This window comes from Tenrec ecaudatus, chromosome 1, assembly GCF_050624435.1.
Source record: "Tenrec ecaudatus isolate mTenEca1 chromosome 1, mTenEca1.hap1, whole genome shotgun sequence".
In the NCBI taxonomy this organism is placed as follows: domain Eukaryota; kingdom Metazoa; phylum Chordata; class Mammalia; order Afrosoricida; family Tenrecidae; genus Tenrec; species Tenrec ecaudatus.
In genome coordinates this window covers 30,159,788-30,180,005 of record NC_134530.1, presented here as the reverse complement: position 1 = coordinate 30,180,005, position 20,218 = coordinate 30,159,788, and the positions used below count along the sequence as shown (strand labels likewise).

General features: G+C 55.7%; 1 protein-coding gene across 2 annotated transcripts in view; it reads left to right on the top strand.

Moving 5' to 3' along the window:
- Positions 1 to 20,218, top strand: part of ACOT7 (acyl-CoA thioesterase 7) — a 121,298-nt gene that overhangs the window by 47,014 nt on the left and 54,066 nt on the right. For both annotated transcript variants that reach the window (XM_075550499.1, XM_075550498.1), the window contains exons 3-6: positions 3,496 to 3,652; positions 8,384 to 8,475; positions 14,810 to 14,924; positions 18,855 to 18,941. In XM_075550499.1, coding sequence (XP_075406614.1) covers positions 3,496 to 3,652; positions 8,384 to 8,475; positions 14,810 to 14,924; positions 18,855 to 18,941 — 451 coding nt within the window. The remainder of the gene's footprint in view (positions 1 to 3,495; positions 3,653 to 8,383; positions 8,476 to 14,809; positions 14,925 to 18,854; positions 18,942 to 20,218) is intronic.

The following is a 20,218-nucleotide window of genomic DNA, read 5'->3' as shown; positions in this document are numbered from 1 at the left end:
ACCCCACCCTACTCCCCTAACAACTGATGGGTTAATCACACCAGACTGCGGCGTGGGGATGACCGCATCATTTTGTCACTGCCAAGCCACCGAGAAGCGCGGCTTAGCCAAATTGACACATACTTTTGGGGGACACACGTCAATCCATGAAAGCTGTTTATAGTCAGAAACAATTGAGATTGATCCAAATTGTTAGAAAAGTGGTGGTCATGTTTTGCCATGGAGCATCATTTGACAAAAAAAAAAAAAAAAGGCCTGGAAAGCACCATGACGGGGCATGGCTGCTCTTTGCGTCGCTGTGGCCTATGGGTCGGAGTAGCATTGCCCCTGTGGATTTCCAAGGCTTAACTCTTTAGGGGAGTAGAAAGCCTCATCTTTGGCTGGCTGGTGGTTTCAAACTGCTGACCTTGCAGTTAATGGCTCACCACCCCACCACTGGGACTCCTTATTACTCTACTGCACCCTGGTGGCGTAGTGGTTATGTGTTGTGTTGCTAGCCTGCGTGGGAGAGCGAGGAGGCTTTCTACTCCTGGAAAGAGGTTGGAGCAGGAGCAGTTCTATCTACCCTGTCCTGGATGAGGACATCACCTCGATGGCGGGGAGCTTGGTGTTTTGGTGGGTGTATAGAATTCTGATACTAGGAATCAATGGAACGGCAAGGGAGAGAGGTAGACCTCTCATCTCATCTCAGACTCCCAGGGACCCAGGATGACGGAGGAGAACTGCCCCTGCAGGTCACTCTGGGCTGTAGTCTCCCTCTTCTTTCTCTTTAAACTGTTCCTGGCGAGCTGGGTGCGAGCTGCCTGAGCAGCCAGTTTTCCTTCCATGTGCACTGTTCATGCACACTGCTTCGTCTCCTTGATTGTGTCCCTCCCCCGGAGCCTCCGCCTTCCCACTCCCTCCCTGGTCTCCTGTTTTCATTCTCTTTCTTTCCTGACTCTCTGAGCCCTGCCCTTGGATAAAGGGTGCCCTCCAGATCTCAAATGGACCCTAGACTGTTATTTGGCTGGAAATTGAGCCCAAGGGGTCGTCGAGTTCATTTCCAGGCCTGAACGGCGACTGAGGGCGAGCCCACTGCGGGGTCTGGGTCTGAGTACCACTCACTTCCCAAGTTGCAGCCAAACAGGTCACCATTGCACCGCCTGGCATCCTTCCCGCACAGGGAAGCAACCTAAAGGCTCGTTAGTGGAGAAGCTGGGCAGACAAATGTGGGGGGTGAAGTCCCGAGATGTCCCGTGGCAGGAAGGGGCCTCGCAATGATGACATTGAGTGCGAGCGGGGCACACAAGGACAGAGACGGTACCATGCCGTCTACATCTAACAGGCAAATGCCTCGCTGAGTCCAAAGCTTCTTAGGGCTTACCAGAGGCTCAGGGTGGAGGGGGAGCTCTTGCTTAGGGGGCACTGAGATCCTGTTAATTGTGGTGGAGCTGTTGGAATTAAGTAATGATGCTGAGTGTGTTAGTCTGGGTAAACTAGGGAAACAAATCCACAGAAACTGGTAGGTTTAAGAGAGAGTTTTATATAAAGAGTAAGTTGTACTTTAAGAAAGCATCCCAGCTCAGTGCTGCCCAAGCCCACAAGTCCAACATGAGCCCATATGACCGACACCAATCCACAAAGTCCTCCTCCATTTCATAAAACACACGCAGTGATGCCGACTTCAGGAGGGAAGACGAATCAGTGAGCGTGTAAGCATCTCAGCACTGACAGGGGTCTCCACACAGCTGTTCCAGCACCCAGGACTGCATCAGGGTAGGTTCATGTGGCTTCTCCTCAGGGATGTCTTGTAGGAAGTGAGCCTTGCCAGCTGAAGCAGGGAACTGGCTAAGGCAGCTGCACCCCCTGGTCTGACCATCAGAAAGCAGAGACCCAAGAACTCGAAAGGAGAGGCTTACCGAGCCATTTATCCCTCTGCCCTTCAATTAACCCACATATGTTTATGGGCCAGGTTGGCACAATAAACCTTAACTATCTCACTGAGCATAGCCAATTGTACATGGAAGGGCTACAGGATTACCAAATGGGATCTTTATTTTTTACCATAGTAAAAAAAGTAATTACTATAAATAAATAAAAAGACACCAGAAGTCCTTCCTGGACCAAGAGAGAATGAGCTTCAGAAGGGACCGCTGAGAGAGAAAAGCAAGGGGCACAGCCGTCCTGTCCGGCAGCACCAGGATCTGGAGGGCCCCAGCAGATGGCCTTCTGCTCGACCAGACACATAGGAACAGGGTGACACCGGGCACCCAAGGAGATCCTGGGTGGTCCCAGAGCAAGGGGTGAGACACACCTGAGCCGCTTCTACCCTTTGTTTTTTGAAATCCGAAAGTGGATGACCTATCTTATTTGAGAGAGAAATAAAATTCAAGCTGGGGGCGGGGCGGAGTGGGGGAAGGTGTTAGGACACAGGCAGGCGCTGTGCTCCTGCTGCGCAGAGAAGGCAGAGTGTGAAAGCTGATGTTTCTGTTTTGCACAACCCTGTCTAAGCCTCAACCTGCGGAACAAGGAGCCAACCACACGCCCCAGTGAACCAACACCCCCCCCCCCCATTCTTGGGAGGAAAAGCCTAGAAAGAACGCGCCCAAAATAGTAACAGCAGTTATCTTTGGATGAGGGGAGTGGCTTTCTTTGCTCTTTCTCCTTTCCTATATTTCCTAGGTGTTATATAATGAGTATGTGGTTGTTTTTTTTAATTTCCTTTCACTTCTTATTATACAAGTGAGACGCACACCTTGGAGGGAAACTCGAAGAAAAAAAAAGAAATGAAAAATGACCCAGATTCCCACCCCTCACATCACCCTGAAGCCTGGTTTTGCGTTTAAATGGACCCATGTGCTCTCTTGCTGGGTGCGGACGCATTTTGAGTCTATAGGGTGGAATAGAACTGCCCCGTAGACGCTTCCTAGGCTGTCCTCTCCCCAGGAGCGGATCGCCAGGACGGTTCACCTGGAGCGGCTGGGGGGCTTAGAACCCCTGACCTCTCAGTGAGCAGTCAAGCACTGCACTATTGTGCTCCCAGGGCTGCTCTTCCATGCATGCTGCTGATTCGGTTCTGACTCACAGAGACCTTGTAGACAACAGAACAGAACCGCCGGTCCTGTTCCAGCCTCACAATAGCTAAGCTGGAGCCCATCCTTGGCAGCCCCTGTGTCCGGCTCTCGCGCCCAGGGCCTTCCTCCTTTCCAACTGCCCTCTGCTTCCCCAGGCATGCTCCTTCTCCAGGGACTGCTCTCTCCTGGCCACATGTCCAAGCACCTGAGACGAAATGCTGCCATCCGTGCCTCCGAGGGCCACTCTGGTGTCCTCATATCAGTAAGGGGGGAGGGGCTGGGGGAAATGAAAGGAAGTTGCAAGGAGCATCTCCAGGGTGTGCTGCAGGGAAGAGCAACTAGTTTCGGCTCTCACTGGCCTGGGCTGGGCTCAGATGGGCTGAGTTCGCCAGGGCCTGCCTGGGCTGGCCTAGGGTGACCCCTCTGCCTTTGGTGTCCACAGGAACGCTGTGTGGCTGCCCTGGCCAGGGTGGAGCGCACCGACTTCCTGTCTCCCATGTGCATCGGGGAGGTGGCTCACGTCAGCGCTGAGATTACCTACACGTCCAAGCACTCTGTGGAAGTCCAGGTCAACGTGATGTCTGAGAACATCCTCACAGGTAACTTGTGAGCGCTCCTCCCCCAGGAGCTTGGCTGGGGGTAACCAGAATTGCGGTGATGGTAGACTGGGCGGCAGCTGGGAGCGGCCAGGGTGCCAGGCCCACCCCCAACCGGCAGGGGGTGCTCTCACTCACCTCACTGTAACCTGACCAAGTCCCCAGCATCACCCATCAGGCTGTGGCAGAGCAGATCCAGACCTGCCGCCTGCCCCAGCCCTGAGGGCGCACCCTCCACTCTGCCAGTCTAGTCCTGGGCAGGGATGGGACCGGCCTGTCCTGCTGTCCCTTTGTGTGCACCGTGGGAGGCTTGTCGCTGGGAAGACCCTTTTTAGATGAAAGTTCGCTGGTGAACCTTTGACTCTGTTTGATCTGAATATTCTCTTCCCTGGTCTCGGTAACCATGGAAACCCCTTTTCATCTTCCCACTCTGCACTGCAGGCGAGCGTGGCGCCGCCGGCGTGAACCAGCACCCGCACATACTTCTTTTTATAACCACGCTTGTAATGAGGGAGGCAGCCGCTTCCTTAATCCCCAGGCTCCCCGCAGAGCCGCTGCCCCCGCACCCAGATCCCAAGCCACCTTGTAGTCTGGGTGCAGATGAACATGTCCCTCATCCTGACCACCTCACTGCTGGCAGACGGCTGCCCTGCCCAGTACCGTGCCGAGGGACTTTCACAGGGTGGATGCCTGCCTCCCTCAAGGGTGGGCTGAGTGTGGCTCAGTGACAGCACTGAACATTCGTTTCCCCCACCCCCTTCGAGCAAGGCCTGAGGGGCAAGGGGGTGGTTCCAGTGTGCCTGTCTGCGCCCATCAGGACCAAACAGCGGCACCTGTATCCATAGATGCTTGGGTCCTGCTCTCTGGTTAGGGCACAGACAGGGGTGCCCAATGCCCTCCCTTCTACACTGGGGACAGTGGCTGCAACCAAGATCAGGCTTAGTACAGGGATGGGACCTCTCAGAGGGACCTTGGGACCCCTGTCCAGAATCTGGACCCACAGTTTGCCCCACCCTGTGGGCACAGAGCTTTAGTCCGACCTGCCAGAGCCAGGTGTTAGCTGCCTCGCTTACATGTCCAGATCGTCCCTGGAGGCGGTGCAGGCAGCACGGCTTCTCACAGTGACCGTGCATTGTCCAGCTGCAACCCAAGGAGGCACCAGGAACTGCCGCCCCAGAGGAGCCTGATGGGCGCTGAAGGGGGACGAAAGTGGGGGCAGGGGACGAAGGGTGCCTTGGGCTCTGCGTCCTGGCTGGAGGTGTGCTTGGAAGACCCCGAGTTTCAACCCTGTGGACACTGAGGAAGGAGGAGGGGGAGGCAGCGGGGGGTGCAGGGCGGGTCTGGAGGCATTGACTTCTGCAGCAAAGAGGGGTTGTCTGAGCCTCCAAGAGGGATGACTGGAAGGTTTGGGAGAGACAGAGGCCTCGAGAGAGGCCTGCCCCACACTGTCTCCTGGGGGTGACAGCTTGGTCACCCCCCTCTGATCAAAGGGACCTGGGTACCTCAGGGCTCCCTTCCCTCAGCACCTGCACCTGGAGCAGCAGAGGCTCCAGCATCACCAGACTGTGGCTTCCCTCTTGTGGCCTTCTTGTGCCACATTTCGGGGCAACCCTCCCACTGCTCTTGCCTGGCACCACTGTGCCAGCTCTGTCCCCAGGAGCTGTTTATATCTTAGCAACAGCTTCTCAGGTTGAGCTGGCTATTTGTGTCCCGGCACCGAGGTTCTCAACCAAGGCCAACTTGGGCCCTGGGACAGCCCTTGGCTGTCACATTGGGAGGTGCCACCTACCAGCAGGTAGTGGGTAGCAGCATCCACTCATCCAGGATGCCCAGGGCGGAGACAGGGTGGAGAGGCCTTCCTCGCTCATGATGTCCGAGAGGGCGCTCATGTCTTCTCTGCTGGGCATCTTTGGTTGACTCGTAGTAGACATGGTCTCAGTCGTTAATGTGTGAAGGCATGAAGGAAAGCGTGGAAGTCACCGGGAAGGCCTGGGTCTCACACTGAGTTAGGTGGTCCTGAGCATTCTGACTTGGAGAATGGCCTGAGCTAACCCTTATAGTTAAAGACTCACCCATGGACACAGAACACGGAGGCTTCGGGTAGGGCTGAGTGTGACTGGAAAGTGGGGTAGGTTAGAGTGGGTGCCTCATGCCGCTCTCAGTACTCTAGCCTCTGTAGCCCTCCGCCTTGCCCCTACCCTAGAGGCTGGGGAGCCTGAGCGTGTCTTCCCCCTGGTTTCTCCATCCACTTGAAGTGTGGGTCCACCATGCAGATGGGAAAACAGACGAGAGACGGCTTCTCAGCTCTTAGCTGTGCTGTGTGGCCCCTGAGCGTTGTGTTTCTGGGGGTGGAGTTGAGGCTGTGAGCCCCAGGGGCTATGGCTGTTCCACACGCCTGCGTGGCTGTGACCCTGAGCTCAGTGCTGTAGGGCCAGGCTCCCTTCCTTGTGCTGTAGGGCCTGGCTTCCTCCCTGGCATGCCTCTCCTGGTGTGAGTCTGTTATTCTGACCTAAGACTCTAGGCGTTTCCATCTGTCTGTCTGTATCCACTGGAATGTGAGCCCTACAAGGATGGAGGCCCTGGGGCGATTTTGCTGGCTGTTAGTACCTTCCACACCAACGGCAGTGTCCGGGCCACAGGGCAAATGGACACGTGGGCTCTGACAGGAGGAGCCTGATGTCTAGGTAGCCCGGTTACATATCCAAGGTCGCTAGCCTGGACATGGCTGTTCATGTGATGTCCATGGGTCTTTGCCCTCCCCAGGAGGGCAGGTGTCCCCAGTTTTGTGTGTGCCTCTCCTTCAGGGCTGCGTTGCAAGGTTTCGATCATTCATGCCTCTGCGACGCTCATTCATCTCTGGCAACTGTCAAAATATTAAGCTAACTAGGATGTGATTGCTGTGAATTGCTCCAGAAAAGAGCTGGTAGCTTTTAAGATTTTGAAGTAGATATTTTTACTGCCACAGTTGCCTTTTGATGGCTTTATTAAATGATTGAGAAAGTACAATTAGCATGTTTGCCTCATTTGCTCTGAGTTGTTCATTTGGGTCGAGAGGAGGGCCACTGGAGGTTTCCATGGAAACCAGCCTGTCAGGCTGGCTCTGGCAGAGGCAAACAGGAAATCTTTATTCCCCAAAGCAGCTTGTCAGATCCACTCGCAGTCAGAGTGCAGTGAAAATATTTCCTGTATTATTTGCCTGTCAGTCCACAGCGCAGGGAGCCAGTCAGTGACAGTGTAGCCCTGTCTGCAGAGGGTGGGGTGTGTGTGTTGGTGTTGGGACCTCCTCATCCCCTGAGGCTGCTGTTTAATTGACCCTCTGGGAGTTGACTTGGTGCCTGGGGCTCTGTTTAGGAGGAAACCCTGGCTCTTTGGGGAGGCAGGCCAGGGGGTGGGCATGAGCCCTTGGGGTGGATGGGCAATTTTGGGCTTTCGGGAGGCACCGGTGCTGCACTCACCCTCCCACGCCACTCTGTTATCTCCAGCAACCTGCCCGCCCCACCCCACCCTAGAATCTTCTGCAGCAAAGAAGCTACTTTTTAAAGGCACCCTTGCAAACAACACTCCCCTGAAATTGGGGAGGGGGTGGGACCTGTGTAAGGATAGCACTGAGCTGCTGTGTGGCCCTCGGCAGACCCTGTGGCCTCTCTGGCTCTGCAGCCTCACTCTCCCCTGTGGCCTGGCTCCTGTGCCCTAAGAAAGGTCCTGTCCTTCGTCAGCCCACAGGAAGTCAGCAGTTCACAGCCCATTTCTTGGCACATGGAAGCTTCTGGAACTCTCAGTGGCCTGAGCAAATCCAATGCCCCACACTAAAGGGGGGTGGGGAGACTTAGGAAGTCCCTGGGGTGGGAAAATGCCCTCAGATGATTGGGGCGCCACCGCTTTATGCCCTGGTTGTCTCCATGCTGGTGAATGCGTGGACTGGAGGGGTCCGTCCCTCTCTGGGGTTCAGGTTCTGGGCGGGTTCTGTCCAACCTTCCTGGGCTGCGCAGCAACTTCCAGCTCCTCGCAGGCCTGCTCGAGTCTGACATCAAACGGCAGCTCTGCTCTGTGGGAGGAGACAGATAGTGGTTTCAGTCTGCCTTTCTCCCCAGCTTTGTTCTGGTTCTTCTGGGGGAGGTAGGGGTGGTTGGAGGAGGGGGCTCGCACAGACTTGGGGGAGCCTCTGTCTGGGAGGCTCCTCCTTACAGACTCAGAGGAGTTTGCACAGCGAGCCCCCTCCTGTGAGCCCCTCCCTTCAGCAGCTAACCAAAAGGTGGAGGCCCCAGTCCACCCCTAGGTGCCTCGGGAATCGGTCTCTGGAAACCCACCCTGTGGAGCACAGCTCTGCTTGGGTTTCCTGGCATCGGGTAGACTCAATGGCCACTGGTCCTCCTACCCAAACACCATCTGAGGGGTCTGCCTGGTCGGTCAACACAGGTTTGGACCTTCCACCTTGGGGACCTCGGCATCTAGAGTGTCCCCATTCAGCCTGGGAGCAAAAGCCGTCCCAGCCTGGGCCATGGCCTGAGGCATGCAGGTGTGGCTGTGAAGAGGTTCGGGTATCGGGACAGCATGAACCCTCCCTTGTCAGCCGTAGGACCTAAGCTTGTACTTGGCCCGTTGGGGCTGGAGGCCAGGGGCAGTGGTGGGTCGGTGAAGATGAAGCGGTATTTTGGACATGGCTAGACAGGGCTGTAGCGGTGGTAACCCCTCCCCTCCTAGGGCCATCTCTCATGTACTTTTCCTTCTCTTAAGGGACCAAGAAACTGACCAACAAGGCCACCCTATGGTACGTGCCCCTGTCACTGAAGAACGTAGACAAGGTCCTCGAGGTGCCCCCTGTCGTGGTGAGTCACCCCTCCCTCTCCTCTCCTGTGGGAGGCCCAGTGTGGCCCAGCCCCCACCAGGTTGAGAGAGGGACCTTTTGGTGCCCAGGAAGGCAGATGGAGTGTGTGTGTGTGTGTGTGTGTGTGTGTGTGTATGCTTGTATTTGTGTGTATGTATGCATGTATCTCTGTGTGTATGCATGTGCCTGTGTGAGTATATGTGTGTATGTCTGTGTGGGTATATGTGTGTGTGTGTGTGTGTGTGTGTGTGTGTGGCAGAGGCGGTACTGGAGGTCTGGAATCCTTGAGGAAAAGCATGCTCAGTTCATGCTGGGAGCATGTGCAGGCTATTTCACTGGCCCAGAGCCCTCGTCCATGAGGAAAGGTGAGGCAGACATGTCCTAGTGAGAGCTGGTGCTGCAGGCCCTGGCCCGGCCACTGCTCCCCACAGCCGCTGCGAACCTTCTGTTCTCTGTGCCTTTCCCTGGACAGTCACTGTGTCCCTGCACCACCAGACATGGCCCTTCTGGCATCTGCAGGGGGCAGGCAGGCCCTGTCCCCTCGTGGAGGCCTTGCCCAAAGGGCACTTCAAGGCACTCCCTGAAAGCCCACTTCCCTCTCCTGACTGTCCAAAAGACGTTCCGTGGAGCCTTGTGGATCGGTCTGCCCCACCTGGCTCACACCTGAGTCTGACACCTGTGAGGAGGACAGCTGAGACCCAAGGTGTCTGCAGGTTCCACCCCCGCAGGGGTCTTCTCATGCGGTGGCGATCCACCTGGAACTCCCTTCCAGAAATGACAGAGCTGAGAACCAGGTTGCCAGGTCCCTGGGGTGGCTCTGTCTACTTACAGACCTGATTTCTGATGCCTGAGTCCTGCCTGTGCCCTCCTCTGATGGGTCTGGACAGCGTTCTGGGTGGGGAACCTCTGCGAGGGGCCCCAGCCACATGGAGCCGGTGGGGGCTTGCTCCCTGCTGTCACTTCAGGTGCAGACTGTGTGCAGGGGGGTGCGCTCTCTGAGACCAGTGTCCTGCTTCTCTCCCTGTCCCCCTGGGCTGGGCAGGCTGGCTGCTGGCTCCAACTGTGGCCTGGTGTAGATTTTCTTTTGAATCTCGGTGGCAGAGAAGCCCTCTTACATTGGCCTGGCTACCTCGAGGTTGGAGGGGCAGCCCCTCTAGCTTGTGGTCAGCATTGGCAGATCCCCGTGGGAGAGAAGAGACAGCATTCATGGAGCAGTGGTCAGACGGCTCATACCTGTCTGCTCTCAGCCTAGCCCTCCTTCCCCTTCCCCCCACATGCACTCACACACACTCACTCTTCCACATATACTCACGATCACTCCTTCCGACACTCACACGCATTCACACACCCACAAAGGCCGCCCTTCCCTCTCCCTGGTCACGTAGGGGTACCTGGAGGTCCCTGAGACACAGGAAGCAGGAGGAAGGTCGAGGCTCAGAGCCTTTTGTCTCTGGATGGCATGTGCCTGCCATCACGGTCTTCTCACCCAAGAAGCCTTCTCCACACGCACACTCTGAAACCCGGCTTCTACCTGGCTGGATTGCTCTCAGTGTCCCAGCTCTGCCAGGCAACCTCTGTGACATCAGCACGCCCTGGGGCCTGGAGGGCCACAGTGGAGGGAGATTCTGGCACTGAATGTCTGTGCGGGCTTTCTCCTCAGGATTGGTGTACTGGGAGCCTCTGGGTCTCTGGCCAGCGGGGGGCGGAAGGGAGCGCCACACGCCAGGCCTCCAGCCCCCTTCTCCCTGTGCCCAGTAATTGGCAGGCTCCCTCCCACTTCCTGGGGGAGCACCCAGTTGCTTTCCCATCCCTTTGTTCAGTGGGGTTTGACACGACACAGATGTCAACTGTGCCCTTTGTAGGGGAGAGTGTTGAAATGGTTCCACTGAGCCCCAGCACAGAGGAGGTGCCAGACGGGGAAGCCACACAGCTCCCAGCTGCTGCTCACGCTGACTTGTGGGCCTGTGTTTTAAATGTGTGAAATGTGGGTCTGCGCTGCCCACTGGCAGGGCCAGCTAGAGTTCCGAGTGGGCCACCCGGGAGCCAGCTGCGCGTGCTCAGCATCATCAGCACTCCTCTGCCAGGTGGCCGGGTGTGAGGCTTTGACCGGCTTTCCTGTCAACTTCTGTTTAAGAGTCTCACTGTATACATAGGTATGTCCATGTGGATATGTAGAGTTAATTACACCTGTATGACACACCTGCTCACACATATAGGCATCACACACATGGATTTTATCTCACACATAAATATCTTGTGTGCACATAGAGATTTCAAAGATGCCTCTCACCTGTGTATTTTACACGCACATCACACAGCGAGAGGCTGTGGCTGGGGTCGTCATTGTTGTTCAGTGCCATCGACTTGGTCCCCACCCCTAGCGACCCTCTGCACACAGAGCAAAGCGCTGCCCAGCGTCCTGTCACGTCCTCACGACTGCTCCTGTGCTTGAGACCATTGCTGCAGCCACCGTGTCAGTCTCTCTTTGGGGCTTGCCTCTGCTCCGCCTCTCCACCTGACCAAGCTAGTGTTTGTCTCCTGCAATGTGTGCAAACCCTCTCGGTCCTCGCTTGCAAGGCGCACTTTGCACCTCTTCCGAGGCCGACTTGTTTGTCCTGTTGGAAGCCATGACACTTTCAGTTCTCTTCACCGGCACCACAGTGCAAACACATGGATGATTTTTTGGTCGTCCTTGTTCAGTGTCCAACTGTCGATTGAAAATGCCACTGATTGGATGGAGGGCACCTTAGTTCTCCAAGTAGCCTCCTTGCTTTCCAACACTCTATAAAGAAATCTCGGGCAGCAGATGTAGCCAATGCAATGTGTCTTTTGATCTCTTGACTGCTGCTTCCATGAGCACTGATTGTGGATCCAAGCCAGACAAAACGCTTGACAACTTTGATTGTGTCTCCATGAGCTATGCTGCTATCTATTGGTCCACTTGTGAGAATCCTGGTCTTGACATTGAGTTGTCATCCCCACTGAAGGCTGCAGTCCTTGATCTTCATCAGCAAGTGCTTCAAGTCCTCCTCACTTCCAGCAAGCAAGGTGGTGTCAACTGCATACCGCAGCTTGTTATTAAGCCTTCCTCCAGTCCTGGAGCCACAGCCTCTTGACAGAATCCAGATTCTCCGATGATTTGCTCAGCATACAGATTGAAGAGGCATGGTGAGAGAATATCGTCCTGATTCAACCCCTTTCTGGATTTTAAATCATGCAGTATTCCCGTGTTCTGTTCGCACAGCTGCCCCGGATCCACGTATAAGTTCGGCGGGAGCACAGTGAGGTGTTCTGGAATTCCCATTCTTCTCAAGGCCATCCAGAGTTAGTTACGATCCACATAGTCAAATGTCTTTGCATAGTTAATGAAACACAGGTAAGCATCTTTCTGGTATCCTTTGCTTTTGAGCCTCTGAAAACCTTATACAGAGCTTCAAAAGAGAGAGATAGATAGCACACACACCGACACATATATGTCTCACACACATCACACATAGCTGGGTAGATAGCTCCCAGAGGCATGCACACATGCAAGAACACAAGTAGACTTCTAAAGGTGTGTCTTCTGTCCCTCTGGGGAGGGCACTCACTGCCAGCTGTGTGCACGTCAGAGTGCGGGGCATTCTCACTGGTGCTCCACCTTCTCCCTCGAAGGCGGGGAATTCCTCTTTTTCCCTCAGTGACCCTGTGACAGGACAAAGAGGCCAGTGTGGTGGCTGGAGGGGCAGCTGCAGCCCTGGAGAGGCTGGTCTGGCCCCCAAGAACAGACGCTGTGGTTTCTATGACAGGCCTCAGTGTCTGCTTGAGTGGAGAGGTTTTCTCAGATGGTTGTTGGGAGACATTTGGGCTGAATTGCCCTCTGCTTGAGACCCGCTGGGTTTGATGAGCGCTCGAGGGCAGGAGGGTGCCAGCCCTGCCGGTGAAGTGCGTGCTCGGGTGGTTTGATTCTAGAGCGAAGCTAGCTCGCTTGCACTTGCTCTCTTGGGAGGGGCTGCGGGTTCCGAGTCTCGGTGACTGGCATCCTTGGCTGGCCCGCCGTTTGATGGGTAGAGAGTTATGGGGCTAGGAGGTGAGCACTTTACACACACACACACACACACACACACACACACACACACACCCCAACCCTTAAAGGCATTTCTTGAGGACCCTCAAGCACAGCCATCCACGTTGCTGGATCGATCGCACAGACTGCTCTCACTGGCTCCAAAGGGGCAAGGGCAGCGGGAAGTTGCTTGTTTCTGAAGGGATGGGCTGAACTTTCCACGGAAGCTCCCAGCACTTCCAGAGGTCTGCTGCTCCTGAACCCCTCGGCTCCTGGAGGGTGGGCTCTCGGTCGTGACCCCTTGGCCACTTTAGCACCGAGCCACAAGCAAGGATCCAGGTGTGTCAACGGGCTTTTGAAGGAAGGTCCAGAATCGCCACACAAGTGAATGTTCCTCAATTAGGGGCTTCAGTCTGGAGTGAGGAACTGCCAGGTACACAGTGTGTGTGTGTGTGTGTGTGTGTGTGTGTGTGTGTGTGTGTGTGTGTGTAAGAGAGAGAAATTCGTGGACCACCTGACTCTGCAGGGGTGCCGCACTGCCCAGGGACTAGAAAAACAGAGGTGGATGTTAGTTGGGTGGGGCTGGCTGTGGGGTAGACATGGGGAATAGAGCACCTGTGGGTCGTCAGGGCACCTGGTGGTGTGTGATGGTTAGACACGGGTCTGCTAACCACCAGGCAGTTCAAACTCACCAGCTTTTGCGTTGGAGAAAGACGAGGCTGATTGCACCCAGGAAGATTTGGTCATGGAAACCCTACGTAGACTCACTATGAGACAGCTTCGACTCCATGGCAGTGTGTTTGGGGAATGAGGGTGAGCCCCCAGGGACTGAGTGGAAGGGGTGATATAGCAGGCCAGGCTCCAGGGGAGGGGGTAGGGTGGAGCCTGGCACGTTCCTGAACTTGGCAGGGATGGCGGCCTGCATGGGCCATATGGAAAGCAATCATGAGTCGTTCCTCCGCTTCCTCAGAGAAACCCAACAGCCCCTTGTGCCCAGACTTCGGAGCCTCGGTTTTGTGCTGAGTTCTAGATACAAAGCTCATTTTTAATTTCTCACGTCCACAAGAGGCCGTGTCAGCTGTGGATGGTGCTGCCCCTCCGTTTTCAGCCTGTGGGCCACCTGAGGGTCTCAGTCAGGCTGTGCCCATGTTGGGCATGCACTAGTGGGGGCAGGGGGGTGCCCTTCCGAGAGGCCCCTTGGCCTGGCACTTCTGCATCCAGGAATACATCCCAGGTGCAAAGGGATGCGTGGCAGAGGGTACTCGGCAGGACATTGTAGTAGTGAGAAGTTGGAAATCCGCTCAATACACAGATGCAGAGGGACTGGATCAGATAAGTGGCATTGCACCGACACGGTAAAGCAATGAGATACATCCTTACTGTTGAACGCCTCAGGAACGATGCGGGAACTCTGTTGGCAGTGCACCCCATCCTTGAGGACCACTGGTGATTGCTCATTCCCAAACTTCCTGCTTGAGGAAAAGACTCAAAACAGTCTCAGGCCTTCGCCGTCCTTCGCAGCTGAGGCCCAGTGCTTACTCATCCAGTGTCCCCTGGGCTTCGTAGAGCTCAACCAGGGGCCTCGATGTTGATGGTTTGAACCTGCCGAGTGTCCCTCAGAAGAAAGTCCAGGTGGTCTGTTGGTCAAGGCATTCGTCTGTGACACACGAGGTCTCCATGAGTTGGAATTGGCTCCGTAGCAATGGTTTCTTTTTGCTAAACCACCCCGAGGGATGAGGATGACTGTGCGCATAAGCGTTACCATAGGTGCCACCCTGACCGATAACCACATGTGGAGTTCATTGAAGGGCGGAGGGATAAATGGCTCGGTGAGCCTCGCCTTTCTAGTTCTCGGGTCTCTTGCTCTCTGATGGTCGGACCAGGGTGCAGCTGCCTTAGCAGTTCCCTGCTTCAGCTGGCAAGGCTCACTTCCTGCAAGACATCTCTGAGAAGCCACATGGACCTACCTGATGCAGCCCTGGGTGCTGGAGCAGCCGTGTGTAGAGCCCTTCCAGCGATGAGATGCTTACACATTCACTGATGTGGCTTTCCCTCCTGCAGTCGGCATCATCATGTGTGTGTTTTGTTAGATGGAGGAGGACTTTGTGGATTGGTGTCGGACATATGGGTTAATGTTGGACTTGGGCAGCACTGCGTTGGGATGTTTTCTTGATGCACACTTACCCTTTATGTAATACTCTCACTTATACATGAGTTTCTGTGGCTTTGTTTCTCTAAAGAACTCAGACTCACACAGTGGGCCTGACCCTGTGTCCTATGGTCTCTGCAGTACTCCCGCCAGGAGCAGGAGGAGGAGGGTCGGAAGCGGTACGAAGCCCAGAAGATGGAGCGCATGGAGACCAAGTGGAGGAATGGGGACATTGTCCAGCCCGTCCTTAACCCAGGTAGGTGGGGCAGGGGTGCTAACGTGCACCATCAGGTGCTGTTCCTGGGCACCTAGCTATGGCAGCTGATGAGCATGGAGACTCCTGGTCCCTCCCTCTGGGGTCAGTGCCTTCTCTGGGAGCCGAGAGCACTCCTGGAACCAGACTTAGAGTTCCTCCAGGGGTATTGCCCCCACGCCCTGGCCCAAGACACACCATCCCCTTCCCAGTGCCTCAGTTCACCACTGGAGGGGAGCATGAAGTCGTTCTGTTCCTCTCTGTGCAGAGAAAAAGGTCTTGTGTGCTCTGAGTTCTCTTTGGCGTGTTTCTTCTTGAAACTCTGGAGAGCCTGCTATTGGTAGGCTCCCCAGCTCATCTCAGAAAGACTACAAGTGACGGCGGCTTCTGAAGGCTCCCTCCTCAGGTGTGGGGCTTGGTCGTAGACGCTGTCCTCACCACCGCTCACCGTGGGGCCCTGGAGCTGCACGGCTGCCCAGTTCCCTCCTGGAGCTCCCTCTGCCAGTCTTTACCCCGCTCCCGTGGTGGCTTGGCCTTAACAGACCGCCCACCCAAAATGCAAACAGAGGCTGTTCCAGGAAATTTGCCTGCTCTCCCAACCAACTCAAATCTGGGGTCTTGGGGTGGGGGGGTGTCAGAGGGGTCTCTGGGGCACAGGAATTCTGCTAGGAACATATCTTTCCTCCCCACATGGGTCCTTGCAGCATCCTCATTCACACACCGACCGCATTTTAACGACACTGAGGGACACTGAGGGCCAGGGGTGACTGGAGGTGGCAGCTCAGCAGGAACTGGGATGGGACAAGAGGGTCAACGTTAGGTTTAAGCCATTGTTGCAAACACTGCTGGGGCTCTTCCTCTTTTTCGATGACCCTCCACCTTACGGAGCATGGTCTTCTCCAGGGACTGCCTCTCCTGATGGCATGGCCAGAGTCTGGGAAGGCCATGTTCATGTGTGAGGGGCATTCTGGCTATACTACTTCCATGCCAGCTCTGCTTCCTCTCCCCGTCTTCTTCACCAACACCAGCACCGACTCATCAGCTCTTCTTCTGTCTTGCCCATTCCTTCCCGACGGCCTTCACCGCCGTGAGCCGGTCGGCTTGGACTCCCGCGTACCTCATTCTCAGTGTGACGTCTTTGCTCTTTCACACTTCAGAGAGCTTTTCACAATGAGTTCTTATCCACGATTAGATCTGCTTAACTGATCATTTAAATAAATTGGGACAGAAATTGGATGGGGGCAGTCCTCGGACTAGAGTTCTGTCCGAGTGGCTATGATGGCCGAGCCCGTGTTGCCCGTACTGTGCAAATCCAGCTCGAGGGCCCTTCCTCTTTTCCGGTGTGCCGCTACTTTACCAAGCATGAGGTCCTTCTACAAACACAGCTGGAAGCAGCATAGTGTTCAAGGCTCTTTAGCAACCTGCTACCCACTCTGCAGCGAGACAGGCCTGTGGGGAGACTGGTCTTTGAGGCCACGATGCCGTGGGCTGGGGCAGCACCTTCCCGGGGCTGTGCTCGTGGTGCGGTGGCTGGTGGAGGCACTGAGTAACTGTTGTCCGGCGCTCCTCTGGCTGTTCGTCTGCCTCCAAAGCCTCCCCATGCCAGGCCCAGGGGTCCAGAGCCCCCACTGCTGACCATTGGCACCACCCTGCCCAGGTGTAAGCAAGTCAACTAGCAGCGACTCCTAACTGCACCCCCTTCACACACCAGGGGTTCATAGGCGCTTGCCTTTCCGCTTCAGAGTGAGCTTAGGAACGAGGATGAGCCAGGGGGGTGGGAGGCCCCCAACAGAGCAGAATCCTGGGTCCTTTCTTCAGAGCCCGTCCGCCTATAGCTTTTTACCATTACTGCAGACCCTGGGCTTGTGACCCCATGCACGAGAGGACAGAGCACTGCCCAGTCTTGCATCATCCCCATCATCGTCTGTGGACCACTGTGACCCCTCCAGCTGACCCCCCACTGAAGCCATAGCAAGCCCAGGCAGTACCCGAGACCCTCGGCAAGCCTCAGGGAGACTGCCTGCACAGCCCCTGGCTTCCTTCCCTGCTGGTTTCAGACCGCGTCTTTGCAGACCAGTTCCCTGAGGGCCCCGTGCAAGGCACCAGGAGGGTGGGCTGGTGGTGAATCTTGGAATATGGCCACACTCTCCCACAGGCTGCTGCCTTCTCAATGCACAGGGGTCCCCCCCGACAGAGTCCAGGGCAGTGTGGAACGAGGCCCCCTTCCAGGGCTGCTGTCGACATCTTGACAGTCTGGGCAGGAGCAGGGGCAGAGCAGGCTGGCCTCCCGGCAGAGGCAGACACAAAGAACATCCTGCTCTTCGAAGTCAGGGCCACCTAATGGCTTCAGCTGCAACCAGGCCGCTACTTGGTCTTAGCGCCAAGAGGTGCTCAAGTTCTGGGGCGCACCCTCCCCCCTCCTCCTCCGAGCCTCTCAGGAAGTGCAGAGCCTTACCCGGTGACCTGAAAGGCTCAGACACAAACACAGTCTGAGTCTGGAAGCAAATAAAGTCCCAGCTGCCCCGAGTTCTGATTGTTGTACTTCATGACAGCAGTGGGCTCATGACACAGCCTGTCATTCCTTAGCAGGGCCGACTGACAAAGGCTGGGGGGTGGGGGGGTCACATTCTCTCTGAGGAGGCCCCCTCAGCACTGCCCTCTGCTTCCACACCGTCTCCCATCCTGACAGCTTCTTGCTGCTCAGAAACACCACTTTCCACCTGGGGCAGATAAGACAGCGCCTGTCCTCACCTACAGGGTCCCCGTCAGTCTGCCGGTCACGCAGTGTGCGTCTGTAGGGGGCTGGGGCGCAGGACTGGCTGCTCTCCTGGGCACAAACCTTCCCAGGCAGGAACCAGATAAGACTTGACCCCCCCCCCACCTCCCCCACCCCCCGCTGAAGATTCTCAAAGGTGGTGTGTGCCCAAGGGCTGGGTTGACAAGCAGCGGTGCCGCTTTGGTTCACACCTGGTGAGATCAGTCAGCGCTCAGGTGTAATAGCCAACTCCTGGAGGCGGAGGGGAGGAGGGGGCGCCTTCTTGAAGCCCCTCCCCTGCCTCTTCTGTTTTATTCTTTCCTCTGACTTCTTCCCAACTGCAGCCCCTTAGAGAACATTCAGCCGAAACATCACACTCCACACTGCACAGTGGCAATAAAGTGGGGGTGGGGGGTGGGGAGAGGGTGACCTCCTGGCCAGGAAGGCAGGGACCTCGGGTGCTGTGCTTCCTGGGCCCCATCAGGGACTGAGGGCCAGTAGGGTCCCAGGGGAGCCAATTCTATGACATCGCTATGGGTTCTGTTTTCTGCCCCCGCTGCCCCCCCACCCCCACCCCCCGCCTCACCAGAAAGGCAGCTTCAGATCTGCAGTTGACGAGGATGGAAGTGACCAGTTTCCTGTGTTCTGAGTCCCTAGTGCTGTGGTCACAGCAGGACCGCCCGTGGGTCACTTGAAAGGACAGAAGCTCACTTTCTCACAGTTTGAGTCAGGGTCCCAGGCCCTCTTGTCAGTAGCCCCGGACGTTCCTTGTCCCTTCACATGGCCTCTGCCTTCCAGTGTGCCCTGCTCTAGATGTAAGAGGACTCGGAGTGATTAGGGTTAGGATCCACCCTAGACTGGAATGATCTCAACTGAATGCGTTGTGGAAAGTGAATCCATTATGTTAGCTCACACCCTCAGGGACAGGGGTATTTGAACACACATTTTGTGGGGGCACAATTCAATGCCTGACCCCTCACTGGAACTCCTGTACCAGGGGGGGCCCTTGGTCAGCCTTCGCCCTTCGTCTTTGCAAGCTGTCACTTGGGTGGAGGGCACAGTTATCCTTAGAAAGGGCGATCTCCCTGGATGGTAGCCGGACATCGTCTGGCAGCGCCAGCCTCCTCGGTGTTTTGCTGTGGGGACCTCCGCCTGATCTTCCTTCTTTTCTGTTCCAGAGCCAAACACCGTCAGCTACAGCCAGTCCAGCTTGATCCACCTGGTGGGGCCTTCGGACTGCACCCTGCACGGCTTCGTGCATGGCGGTAAGTGGGGCGACAGTGGCTCCAGCTGTTCTCCTCCCGCTCACTGCCTTCTCGCTGGCTCCCTTGGGAAAACGCATGGGGCTGTCTGACCCAGTTTAGGCGCTTGTGTTTAATGAAGGACTAATTTAAACTTTTAAGAGGTTGCATAATAAATTACCGAAATACTGTCGGCGCCCGTTTTTAAAATTGGAAATGAAAGTCAGATGGATGAAAATATCCTAATGGCGAGTCACACGCAGCCATCAGTGTGGCGAGCTGCTTTGGCTGCCTGTGGACTGGGGCAGGGCCAAGAGGGGGATACCTGCACCCATTATAAAGATCCCTGTGTCTGATGTTGCGATTCTTGTGTCCCTATAGTCTGACCCTCCTCTGACAGCATAGGACTTGAAGTCTGCTCCGGGAAGCCTGAGGGACAGTGGAGACGGAGACAGTAGGAGCCCTTTAACGGTGGACTATGGCTTTTTGTGGCTTAGAACAAATACTAGTAGCGCATCACACTCGTCGTTTCTGGATATTCGTATGTCTGTGGAGGCTAAAAGTAAAGGGGACTTTTAAAAATGAGTCCATTTGAAGAAAACCACCACTGGTAGATAGAGCAGTGAAGGGGTCCAGGCAATGGGAGAGGGGGTGCAGGTGGAAAGGAATGATGGGCCTGAGAAGTTCAGGGGTACAGGCCTGTCAGAATCAGAGAGTGATTCCTGAGGTGAGGTTTATTTATCCACTTTCCTTTTATCGCTAGTCGTCTTTTTGGGGTGTTTTTTGGTTTGCTTTCCTCCAATTCCATGATTGTCTCCCTCTTTCAGGGGAACGCTGCGCTGCTTCTCCCTCTGACTAACTTGGGTCCCGCCCAGGGGCAGTGTCGCTGGATGACGGGGGTCTTCTGACCCACTAACCCTGTGACAGCCCAGAGCACCTTCCTACCCAGAGAACATCATGGCCTGTGCAGCCGGGGCCTTGTCCGAGACCCCCGTTTCCTCGCCCTCCCTCACACCTCAGATGGGTAGCAGTCGGGGGAGGGGACGGGCAAGCAAGGGGCACAGCCAACCTCCTGGAAGGTGGCTTCCAGAACCCCAGCGCTCCCGTCAACCTGCAGTCGGGGAAACTTGGAAGCCAAGGTTTTTGTTTATCCTGCCTGCAAGAGAGCATTTTCTTTCTTTAAAACAAAAATCATTTTATTGGGGCTTGTACAGCTCTTAACACAATCCATCCATCCATCCATCCATTGTGTCAATCACATTTGTACATTTGTTGCCATCATCATTCTCAAAACATATTCT